The sequence below is a fragment of the Scyliorhinus canicula genome, chromosome 13 (genome assembly GCF_902713615.1).
Source record: "Scyliorhinus canicula chromosome 13, sScyCan1.1, whole genome shotgun sequence".
NCBI classification, from domain to species: domain Eukaryota; kingdom Metazoa; phylum Chordata; class Chondrichthyes; order Carcharhiniformes; family Scyliorhinidae; genus Scyliorhinus; species Scyliorhinus canicula.
In genome coordinates this window covers 3,580,351-3,593,088 of record NC_052158.1, presented here as the reverse complement: position 1 = coordinate 3,593,088, position 12,738 = coordinate 3,580,351, and the positions used below count along the sequence as shown (strand labels likewise).

The 12,738-nt window shown below is 51.2% G+C and overlaps 1 protein-coding gene across 1 annotated transcript in view; it reads right to left on the bottom strand.

Moving 5' to 3' along the window:
- The window catches only part of LOC119976431, a 109,698-nt gene that overhangs the window by 77,409 nt on the left and 19,551 nt on the right, over nt 1–12,738 (bottom strand). The window contains exons 6-7 of the mRNA XM_038816965.1: nt 8,079–8,632; nt 4,595–4,679 (exon numbers count right to left, since the gene is read on the bottom strand). Coding sequence (XP_038672893.1) covers nt 4,595–4,679; nt 8,079–8,632 — 639 coding nt within the window. The remainder of the gene's footprint in view (nt 1–4,594; nt 4,680–8,078; nt 8,633–12,738) is intronic.

The window sequence follows — 12,738 nt, the reverse complement described above, 5'->3', positions numbered from 1 at the left end:
CATCTCCACATCATGGAAAAATGTTCAGCAGGTCCAGTCTGTGGAGAGAGAAACAGAGTTGACGTATCGAGTGGAATATGAATCTTTTTCAGATGATTTCCAGCATTCGCAGTATTTTGTTTTTATTACAACAGATCAAATTGTTATAGTGTATAAACATAGTTTAATTGATGCAACAACATTACTTGTCAGCAAAACAGTAAACTTAAACCCACAAACTGTCTATGGATTTATTTTTAACCCAGTAATTTCTCAGAATCCTTATGTTATTCAGCCCCTGAAATTTATTTCAATGTTCAATTAGTTCACACAATTTCATTTCAGTTACTAATATCTGATAATATCTCTCCAGGGTTCCTCTGTTTTGTTCTTTATTCAGGTAAATAAATAAAAACATTTTATGCATAAAAATCCTGCTTTGCATGGAGCAACACCGCCACCCGCTGGCTGAGATCGGGACTCCACAGATTTATTTTCCCTGCATTAGTGACTTTGGTCACCTGGTGGCGCTAGAACACAGTTGAATGCCAGAGGTGAGGTGAGAGTGACTGCCCTTGACATCAAGACAGGTAAATCATTCACCATATCGCTATCAACCTGCTGGAACTCTCTCACTCAATGCACTTGTTTCACAAACATTCACAGCAATGGGCATTCTAGCATCGCTGAACTGAAAAGTAAGATTGTTTTACATTTGCCAACATAACACGGCAAATGGGAGTAGGATGAAAGGGAGTTGGTTTAGCTCAGTTGGGAAAGCAGCCTCTGGGACTGTCACAACTTGCGTTTCTATTCAGTATCTGAGAACCCTGAGGGGGCGGGGCAGAGGGAAAGTCAGACTGTGATTGGAGGAGAAGGTGCCGGCAGGGGGGAAAGTCAGACTGTGATTGGACGAAAAGGTGGGTGGGCGGGGTCCGGAGTAGGGGGAAGGGAGGGAGAGCTCAAGGATGTTGCAATTCCCAGTGAAAAAACGGGAATGACTGAGGGAGAGGCGGGAAAATGGCAGAAGGAGGCCATTCGGCCCGTCCTGTCTGTGCTAGCCCTCCAAACAAGCACCATGTCTTAGTGCTGTTCCCCTGCCTTTTTCCAAACCCCTGCACATTGTTTCCATTCAAATAATCACCTAACGCCCTCCTTAATGTCTGGGTTGAACCTGCCCCCAACACACTTCCAGGCCGCACATTATGGGGAGAATATGTTTGAGGCAACGATCAGCCATGACCTAAATGGATGGTGAAGTACGTCGAGCGGCTCAGTGTCCAACTCCTGTCGCTGGAACAACTTAACACCAATGGCAGGTTGTGAACAATCTCATCACTGCCCATCGCCCACGCTCCCTGTCATAGAATTTACCGTGCAGAAGGAGGCCATTCGGCCCCATCAAGTCTGAACCGGCCCTTGGAAAGAGCACCGTACCCGAGCCCACACCTCCACCCTATCCCCGTAATCCAGTAACCCCACCCCACCTTTCTAGGGAAGCACGGTAGCATTGTGGATAGCACAATTGCTTCACAGCTCCAGGGTCCCAGGTTCAATTCCGGCTTGGGTCACTGTCTGTGCGGAGTCTGCACACCCTCCCCGTGTGTGCGTGGGTTTCCTCCCACAGTCCAAAGATGTGCAGGTTAGGTGGATTGGCCATGCTAAATTGCCCTTAGAGTCCAAAATTGCCCTTAGTGTTGGGTGGGGTTACTGGGTTATGGGGATAGGGTGGAGGTGTTAACCTTGGGTAGGGTGCTCTTTCCAGGAGCCGGTGCAGACTCGATGGGCCGAATGGCCTCCTTCTGCACTGTAAATTCTATGATCTGTGATCTAAGTGCAATTTAACATTGTCAAACCACCTAACCTGCACATCTTTGGACTGTGGGAGGAAACCGAAGCACCTGGAGGAAACCCACCCAGACACGTGGAGAACGTGCAGACTCCGCACAGACAGTGATCCAAGCCGGGAATCGAACCTGGGACCCTGGAGCTGTGAAGCAACTGTACGAACCACTGTGCTACCGTGCTGCCCGAGGTGTGGTGGGCAAATCAGAAGCCATTTGCCAGCAAGTAGAGACTTGCCTAAAAATAATGTGGTGCTGAAGATTGTGAGTGCTTCCTGCAGCTAGGTAGCAAACTAACCCCGAAATGCCGTTCACCAGATACATATCATTCATATTCAGTTGTCAAACACGTCAGCACTTTGAAATGCAAACGCATTAGAATTATGTTCCCAACATTGGACATACCAAACACAGACTACTATGGATTTTGGCCTTCCTGTCATATTGTCCACTTATGTTGCCAAGCACATCCCCTGCCAACAGGAGAGGATGATTCCACCCATTGTTTCGAAGGACATTGAAGCATTGCAATCATCCTTCACCGGGAGAAGAAGAGACAGTTAAGGAAACATATTTGTCCATATTTTGGAGAAATATTCTGTTCCTTTGTAAAGAAAGCTGTTTTATACATTGGCTTTGAAACTTTCTTGCTCATGTAGTTTATAAGTTAACAGACTAGCTTTAGAAATTTGCCATGATGTGGAGATGCCAGCGTTGGACTGGGGTGAGCTCAGTAAGAAGTTTTAAAACACCAGGTTAAAGTCCAACAACTTTGTTTTGAATCACTAGCTTTCGGAGCACTGCTCCTTCCTCAGGTGAATTCACCTGAGCAAGGAGCAGTGCTCCAAAAGTTAGTGATTCAAAACAAACCTGTTGGACTTTAACCTGGTGATGTTAGAAATTTGCATAAGGAGATACCTAGGGACCTGGATTTTCAGCTGGTTAATTTATGCAGCTGGTCAGTGTCAGAGTAAGTTTGGGAAACTCGATTATTGATCTATATCCATATCTATTGGGGTTCCCAGTCTCACAGCAGATGGCTGACGTTCTATTATTGTTTATTTCTCTAGAGAGAGAGAGAGAGAGACGATGATTGGGGTCTCTCTCTGTCCTGAATTATTACTATATTCTGATTTAGATTTCAGAGTTCCTCATGTGGCCCTGATTGCCCAGTGGGTAAATGCACTGACTGGTGTGTCATGTGAGAGTACCTTTAAGAAATGGGTGTTTATAAATGGGTGTGGATATAAATATCTGGAGTGAGAGTACCTTTAAGAAATGGGTGTTTATTACTGCAGTGATGTCAGAGAGTGGGTGGAGTTGGGCTGTCTGTCAGCTTTTTACTTTTGTTTTAGGCTGTTTGCTGCAGGGTGTGTTTTAGTTTCGTTTTCGAAGCTGGATAGCTGCAGTCACGGCCAGAAGGGGTATTAGTCTCTCTCTCTCTGTCACCTAAAGACTGTAAATCGATCCTTTGGTGATTTATAACTAATAACTGCTCTCAGTAGTGTCTTTAACCTGATGTGCTTTTGTATAAAGGTTTTTTGTAAGTCTTATGGATGTTGAAAGGACAGCTTAAGGATTACTTAGTGTTGTATTCTTTGGGGTTGTATTTGAATTAATGGTTTCTAAGATGTTCACTGTATGTTTTAAAAAGGTTAATTTGAGTTCATAGAATAAACATTGTTTTGCTTTAAAAAATACTTTTCCATTTCTGCTGTACCCACCCCTGTAGAGTGGGCCGTGTGCTCCCCATACCACAATCTAGTAAAAGTTGTGGGTCAGGTGAACTCCATGATACACTTTGGGGTTCTCTAAACCCTGGCCCATAACAGGTGTGATACTGAGACTGAGAGAGCAGGGAGGTCTCCAGCCTGCGTTGAGTGAATTGGTCTCAGACAGAATAGTGGTGTGGCTACAACAGTTGTCACAGATAGTTGTCGGTGATAGATTTCTATTATAAATGGTTAAATATTACAGCACATAAATTGTCCATTCAGTCCCATGTACATCTCTGCTGAAGTGTGTGAATCCTGGGGATGAGCATGGGCTTTCCCAGTCAGTCTGAGTCTGGCGTCGTGGGAGCACATTTTTTGCACTCTGTACTTAGTTTATTTGTTACGATAAACAGTTTGTTTAGTTACTAAACTTGTGGTCATCAATCTCTGATCTCACACCATCAAACCAGTAGCTTATGCCCGGTTCAATGTAGAGCAGTGTTTTTCAAAGTTTTTTCCGGGGACCCATTTTTACTAACCTGCCGACCTTCGAGACCCACACCGGCCGTCCTTCGCGACCCACACCGGCCGACCTTTGCGACCCACGCCGGCCGACCTTAGCGACCAACGCCGGCCGACCTTCACGACCAACGCCGGCCGACCCTCATGACCCACGCCGGCCGACCTTCGCGACCAACGCCGGCCGACCTTCAGGACCAACGACGGCCGACCTTCGTGACCCACGCCGGCCGACCTTCGTGACCCACACCGGCCGACCTTCACGACCAACGCCGGCCGAACTTGGTGACCCACGCCGGCCGACCTTCGTGACCCACGCCGGCCGAACTTCGCGACCCACACCGGCCTATCTTCACGACCCACACTGGCCGACATTCGCGACCCACGCCGGCCGACCTTCGTGACCCACGCCGGCCGAACTTCGCGACCCACACCGGCCTATCTTCACGACCCACACTGGCCGACATTCGCGACCCATGCCGGCCGACCTTCGCGACCCACGCCGGCTGACCTTCGCGACCCACCATTTTCTCTTACCTTGTTTGCTGCTGGCAAAATATCGCAATCGCACCCAAAGCCCGTGATGTCGACGTTCAGGGGGCGTGACCTGCTCTCTGCCTCCCTTCAGGCAGGAACATTAAATTACAACTTAAAGAAAAATCTTCTCCTGCGTCTCCGATTGCGCAAATTTGCGCTCAACAGGCGGCTTTTAACAATGCCGACTGCGAGCCGCCTTCAAAATGACGGCAGTGCACCCACAATTTTTTATATGGTCGTGTGGTGAATGTAATATATATATATATATATGATAATTCACGCTGTCTTTGTAAGCGCAGTAGCGCTAGCCTACCACTAGGGGGAGTAGCTCTGGGAGTACACAGGAACTTGTCCTGGGCTCCACCCTTGGCTCCGCCCATGACTCCTCCCCCTAGTGCAGCTGTATAAATACCTTTGTCCAGAGTCAGCCTGAGTTCACTAAGAGTTCATCAACGGGTAACAGGCTGGCTCTGAAGTAAGTCGATTAAAGCCTAGATTCATATCGGAAACACGTGTCTGGTGAATTGATGGTTCCATCAGGTCGCAGCCGTCATTTTGAAGGCCGCTCGCAGCCAGCATTGTTAAAAGCCGGCTATTGTGCGCAAATTTGCGCAATCGAGAACGCCGCGACGGACGGCTACGCAACCCTCCCGTCACCGCCCCGTGGGTCACGACCCCAACTTTGAAAATGCCTGATGTGGAATACAGGAGGGCATCCAGACGCAGCACTGGGCAGAGCTAAAAATGAGGTGTCAGCCTGGTGCACGATAACACAGGACTACTTGTGTGGTGAAGGGCATAAGCAGCAAGTAATAGGCAGAGCTAAGCGATTGCACAACCAACAGATCTGGTCTGTCGCACTCCTGAAACACTTCTAAAAATGGTCTTCAATGACGGGAGAGCACAGCACATCAGTGCAAAAGATAAGGTTGAAGCATTTCCAACTGTCTTCAGCCAGACATGCCGAGTGGATAATCCACCTCGGCCACTTCCGGAGGGCCCCAGCATCACAGAAGCCAGTCTTCAGCCAATTCGATCCACTCATCGTGATATCAAGAAACCCTTTGTTGACAAACGAAGGCTCTGGGGACGATTCTGGCCCTGAAAAAAATCCCCATCAGTCGGCTTTCCACCAAGTGTGAGGACATGCAGGTGGTACAGAATGTGGAATTTCTGCTTCATCCCTCACATTGTTCACGTTGCTTTCATGGCCCACACCTGGTAAACCCTTCACCATATCGCTATCAGCCCGCTGGAACTCTCTCACTCAATGCACTTGTTTCACAAACATTCACAGCAATGGGCATTCTAGCATCGCTGAACTGAAAAGTAAGATTGTTTTACATTGGCCAATATAACACAGCAAATGGGAGTCGGGTTAAAGGGAGTTGGTTCAGCTCAGTTGGCTGGATGGCTGGTTTGTAATGTAGAGCGATGCCAGCAGTGTGGGTTCAACTCCCATATCAGCTATGGTTATTCAGGAAGGTTCAACCTTGCTCCTCGCCTGAAATGTGGTGACCCTCAGGTTAAACCCACCACCAGTCAGCTCTCTCTCAAAAAGGGGAAAGCAGCCTCTGGGACTGCAGCAACTTGTGTTTCTATTCAGTGTCTGAGAACCCTGAGGGGTGGGGAAGCTGACAACTTAACTTCAGTTTCAAATAAAAAAGTTAACTTTCTTCAAAGCTGCCTTTTACTCTGCTTAAAACAAAGAATTAGTGCCTTTTAACAGTGATATAAAATAAGCTAAATTCACACCACACACATCATTTAAAAGAAAATCCTCCATTTGTTTCATGACTTCAAAGGTCAATTCGCATCTAAAAAATTTCACAGCCATATTGATTGAGAGATAAATATTGACCAGGACACGGGGAGGAACTCTCCCCAACTCAAAATGATTCAGTGGGATCCTATATACCCACCTGAGTAAGCAGGCAGAGTCTTAATCGCCCAACATTCAACATCGTAGCTAATGGGGCGGTTTAGCTTAGTGGACTAGACAGCTGTTTTGTTAATGCAGAATAAAGCCAGCAGCACGGGTTCAATCCCTGTACCAGCCTCCCCGAACAGGTGCCGGAATGTGGCGACTAGGGGCTTTTCACTGTAACTTCATACTTGTGACAATAAAAGATTATTATTCAGATATTGAAGCAGTTCATGTCCAAATGCAGCAATCTCCAGGCTTTGTAACAGTTTTTATTCTTCCATTATGGGTTCTGGACATCGCTGGCGAGGTCAGAATTTATTCTCCATCCCTAGTTTCCCTTTGACAAGGTGGTGCTGAGCTGCCGTCTTGAAGCCACTGCAGTCCATGGGGTGCAGGTACACCCACCGTGCTGTTAGGGAGGGAATTCCAATTTCAAAACCCATTTCCTAATCTGACAAAACTTTTCTGAGGATTTGTTAAACATTTCTACAGGTCTCCCAGTTAATTTCCAACAATTAGCTTTAGTTTGTCCAGGTTTATTTCAATGTAAGTATATGACCATTTTCCCACATGTAACTAGCTGTGTAAATATCAGCCAAAAGCGCTACTTCTTTGGTCTTTAATACTTAATGCTCATCGAAATTGATTATAATGGTTACTGGAATGTTGTTTCAGAATTCTTCTGTAATGTACGGAAATTAATGTTAAATGATTAGTTTAGTTAAGTTATAATCAAACAATTAATTGATTAAAATGTGAGTTTCGTGTGACTTATCTTAAAAGCTGTCAATGTTATTTGCAGGGTGCTGTTAGATCAATGCAAGGTTTGCAATTGTTCAAGTTTGAACGAGCAATATCCTGTCACTTTGCTGATTATCGCTACTCATGACTATCGTCCATTTTACTGCAAAACTCCGCACAGGCAGTGATCCCAAACCCATGGCCACCACCATCTAGAAGGACAAGAGCAGCAGATACCTGGGATCACCCCCACCTGGAGGTTCCCTTCCAAGTCAGTCCCCATCCTGACTGGGAAATATATCGGCCGTTCCTTCAGTGTCGCCGGGTCCAAATCCTGGAGCTCCCTCCCTAACAGCACGGTGGGTGTACCTACACCTCAGGGACTGCAGCGGCTTCAAGACGGGATTTTCACAGTAACTTCATTTAATTGTGACAATAAAGATATTTTTTTTAAAAGTCCAGGCTTGAGCCCAGGCAGCGAGTGTTTGAGCATTTTTTGTTTTTTTTATTCCTGCCAGTACCAGGTATCCAGCAGCAGGTGGCGATACTGCGCTGTAAAACTTTACTGATCTTTGTACAGCTCGACATCACCATCGTGTGGCTGCAATTGGCACTACAATAAACGGCAAGCAAAAGTTCAGGATATTTAATTTCGTTTTTATTTTATTTCTCTGACATTTCTATTTGTGTTGTTCTTATTTACAGTCTGATTGAGATTTTACAATTTGGAAATTAAATGACTCATTTAGTACAACCTGTTGTCAAGAGTGATTTCTGATCCCGACCCCTGACCTTGTGATGTCAGTGATGATGTCACCACCCCGAGGCCCCGCCCCTTTTCGGGTCCAGATCAGAACCGGAGCAGATTCTCAGAAACTGGTTTTCATCCCAAGTCCAGAATAAAGGATAAAGTTTCTCAGTGAATTTATTCCCAGTGAAGGTGTGGAGATGGGACTTGGTGTCCACGTTGTAAAATGAAACTGTCCCAGACTCATAACTGAGATAAACTCCCACCTTCCCGGGGATCTGACCGACACGGAGAGGGGATTCAGGAGAGGAGTTTATATAAAACTCATCCTGATACCGCTCAATGGTCCAGAATCCAGTCTCTGGGCTCAGTCTGACCCAGCCCTTCCTCTCCACAGACTCTGCGGCTACTCCCAGACTCCAGTCCCGATTCCCCGTCACCTCCACCTCCCAGTAATGTCTCCCCGATGTGAATCCCTCTGATCCCAGCGCACAGGGCCAGTCTGTAAACCTCTTCCTGGTGTCAGGGAGACTTCTCTGGGTCTCGGTCCATCTCAAACTCTTCAGATCCTCAGACACCTCGAGCCAGGGATTCGCTGTTTCCACATCCAGGGTCACAGAGACTGGGAGAGAAAACAGGAAATTAGAGACTCACTGGGGATCCGGGGGGAGATTCACTGGGAATCGGGGGGAGACTCACTGGGGATCGGGGGGAGACTCACTGGGGATCGGGGGAGACTCACTGGGGATCCGGGGGAGACTCACTGGGGATCAGGGGAAGATTTCACCAGTTTTGATTTGATTTCCTGTTCCTCAACATCAAAATAAGCTGACCTGATGTGTGTGTGTGTGAGACTGTGTGTGTTTGTGTGTGTGTGTGTGAGAGAGATCATCAAAATAAACTAATCTCTTCTCAAATTTAGAAGATCTTAACACCGAGATATTTCCGTTCTGCTCCATGGAAACAAATATGGCGGGTTCTCCGCTTCACGACACCGGAAGCGCGATCGGGCGGAGAATCGGGCGTAATGCACAAATCGAGGTTTGTGCCCGGCACTGATTCCGACGCCAGGCTCCAGTCCCTCCCTGGCGGTGAAATCAAAGTTTGTGCCCTGCAGCGGGCCCATGTAAAACCCTCATTGACATAGATTTAAATCTAATCAGCGGATTGGACACAGTATGCTCCGCCCTTCCACGATGCTCCGCCCTCTCAGGCAGAAGTCACGCGGGTGTGAATTAGTGCAAATATTTCCAAACGGGGACTGGGCTCCATGGCTGCTGAGGGGCAGAGAGAGGGTAATAAACTCTCAAAAAGCCTCAATAATTGTCGGACTTGCTGGGGGGGGGGGGGGGGGGGGGGGGGGGGGGGGGGGGGGGGTTTGCCTGCCTGGGCCGGGGGCAGTAACAGGGAGCGACTTGGTGACAGGTCTGTGCACTCGGGGTGTCCCCCTCGGGATCAGGGTGGCCTGGCTCAGACCCCCATTGCTGCAATCTGGGTTTTAAACACACCCCTTTGCTGCTTCTCACAGGCCCCTGGCTGCTCACTCTGCTGACTGCTCACTGTGTCCTGGAAATGTTCATAGAGCCTCTGGTCATTTGGCAGCCCACCCAGGCCGCCCCTCTGGAAAGCCTCAGACCCCGGCTGAGCCATCACCGGGATGGGCGTGGCCAAGCTCAATCAGTCACACACCAGGTGCTGCCACTCCTCAGTTCCCTCATCAGAAGCTCAGCCCCACTGCAGGGGAAGCAGGGGAATAGCAGAGCTCACCCCAAACAAAGGACACATGCACCGTGGCCTTTGGCACCCTCCCTGGCACACTGCCCCTCTCAGGGCAGAGGCCTCACCAGTCACACTATCTGCCAGCCCACCCCTCAGGACCACCAGCTGTCTCCAAGCCCTGCCTGCCCACCGCGCCCCTGCTGCCATCCACCCTGCCCCCGGACAGGTTGTAACAACCTGTGTGTCACACCCAGGACCCACATCATACTGCAGCTAAGCTCCCAGCAGACACACACTTCCCTGCCTCACCCCCATCTGTCGGACCTGCCCACACACAAGCCTCTAAGCATGGAGGCGATTGGGGGCACACGGTGACCCTCTCCACCCCACAACCAGGTGCCCCCCTGCTGGTGGGATAACACACGGCCCACCCAGTGAGGAGACCCACAGTAAACCCCACTGGAGGAAACAGGACACGGGCCAGAGAGCCTGTCGCTGACACGGGTTCCATCACCCACCGGTACCCCTGTCGACAGGGATGGTCGGTGAGGATAGAGCCTCCCCACATCACAGGCCCGGTGCCCCTCACTGATGGGGACAGGGGTGCAGTGCAGACGGCAACATATCGGGGGGAGCGGCTGAGGGGTGGGGGTGGGCTTTGTGGGGACATGTGGAGGGTGGAGCTGAAGTACAATTCAGGGTCACCGTGCAGCCTGTTGAATCGGGATGGGTTCGGGAATACTCATTGTGCTAACATGTCTTCTCTATTCCCCCCTGCGGAGAATGAATTTTGGAGCGGAGCCAGGAATGCTCGCTATCTTCCTGGCCACAGCTCCCGTTACGGACACACGGAGGCTGGAGGCACAGGGCCTGCTCAGGGAGGATCCTGCACAAGAGGAGCCGGCCCCAGAAGAGCAGGGCCCAGCCGGTGAGGCTCGAGTGCCGTCCGTCCAACAGGCCGAGGAGGAGGTGTGAAGGAGGCGCCGCATCAGGGCACGTGTTTACCATCGGCGCCTGTCCTTCGAGGAGCTGCCGGACCGCCTGTGCCGCCGAAGACATCGGCTAACCAGTGAGACCAGGTGCCACCTGTGCCAGGAGGTGGTGCAGTTGACACTGCTGGGGTTTGGAGGTCACCCGCTCCCGGTGGCCGTCACGGTGACGGTCGCCCTGAACCTCTCTGTCTCTGGGGCTTTCCAGGGGCCGAGCGGGGACCTGTCTGGGATCTCGCAGACATCGGCTCACAGGTACATCCGCGCGGTGACGGATGCCCTATGCACCCGGGCAGCGGACTATATAACCTTCAGTCTGGACCAGGCACACCAGGATGCCCGGGCAGCAGGATTTCCCTCCATCGCTGGCATGCCCCAGGTCCAGGGGGTGATCGATGGTACGCATGTCCCCCTACAAGTACCGGATCATCAGGGGGGCCCTTCATCAATAGGAAGGGATTCCACTCCCTGAATGTGCAGTTGGTGTGTGACCACCAGCTGTACATCCCACACGTCTGCCCCCGATACCCAGGCAGCGGGCACGACGCTTATATCCTGGCGCACTCGTCGGTTCCCGGCACCTTCGAGGTGCTCCCTCAGGTGAGGGGTTGGCTCTTTAGCGACAAGGGTTAACCGCTGAGGCCATGGTTAATGACACCTGTCCAGAAGTCCCAGACCGACGCGACGAGGCCCGTTATAACGAGGCCGATGCAGAAACCTGGAGCGTCATTGAGCGGAGCATCGACATCCTCAAGAAGCCATTCCAATGGCTGGAGACCCAGGAGGGTCTCTAACATCCTGCTGGCCTGCTGTGTCCTTCATAACATCAGCCAGCAGAGGGCGACATGCTGGAGGAGGAAGGACGCCCGGGCTGACAGGACAGGCCGCCCAACGTGTGCTCCAGGGCCGCCGCACACGGGACAACCTCATCACCTCTCAATTGGCCAACTAAGAGGCCTGGTCACCGGCAGCTCCCCGCCCTGTCCTTCCACCCATACCCCCCCCCCACTTCCATGTGGTGCCCCCTTCCCCAGAGCCGCAGATACCTTCCCCGTCCCTCCTCCCTTCACTCCACCTTCCCCGTCCCTCCTCCCTTCACTCCACCTTCCCCGTCCCTCCTCCCTTCACTCCACCTTCCCCGTCCCTCCTCCCTTCACTCCACCTTCCCCGTCCCTCCTCCCTTCACTCCACCTTCCCCGTCCCTCCTCCCTTCACTCCACCTTCCCCGTCCCTCCTCCCTTCACTCCACCTTCCCCGTCCCTCCTCCCTTCACTCCACCTTCCCCGTCCCTCCTCCCTTCACTCCACCTTCCCCGTCCCTCCTCCCTTCACTCCACCTTCCCCGTCCCTCCTCCCTTCACTCCACCTTCCCCGTCCCTCCTCCCTTCACTCCACCTTCCCCGTCCCTCCTCCCTTCACTCCACCTTCCCCGTCCCTCCTCCCTTCACTCCACCTTCCCCGTCCCTCCTCCCTTCACTCCACCTTCCCCGTCCCTCCTCCCTTCACTCCACCATCCCCGTCCCTCCTCCCTTCACTCCACCTTCCCCGTCCCTCCTCCCTTCACTCCACCTTCCCCGTCCCTTCTCCCTTCACTCCACCTTCCCCGTCCCTCCTCCCTTCACTCCACCTTCTCTGTCCCTCCTCCCTTCACTCCATCCCACTACCCCAGCTCCCCCTCCCTCCCTCCGAGGGTCCTACCAGAATCCCCACAGGGTGTTGGTGCTGGGTTGTCAGTATCAGCGGGTCTTGTCCACGGGACAGAGGATGATGACGACTCGCTGGGAGATGAGCTCTGGATCTCCTCATCGTTTGACAAAGTCTGACTCCTGCCTTTAGGATCACATTCCACTGTCCGCCTGGATCATCCCTGCATGTGTGCCGGCCAATCCATCTGACAGGCCCATATAGCTTGTGGGGAGGGGGTTTCGGGAGATAGTGAGTGGTAACGGCTCACTCACTGGGTAAGCTGACATACACGGCGGCCTCACACTTCTGGCCCCGTTTCCTGCCACCTCTCACTG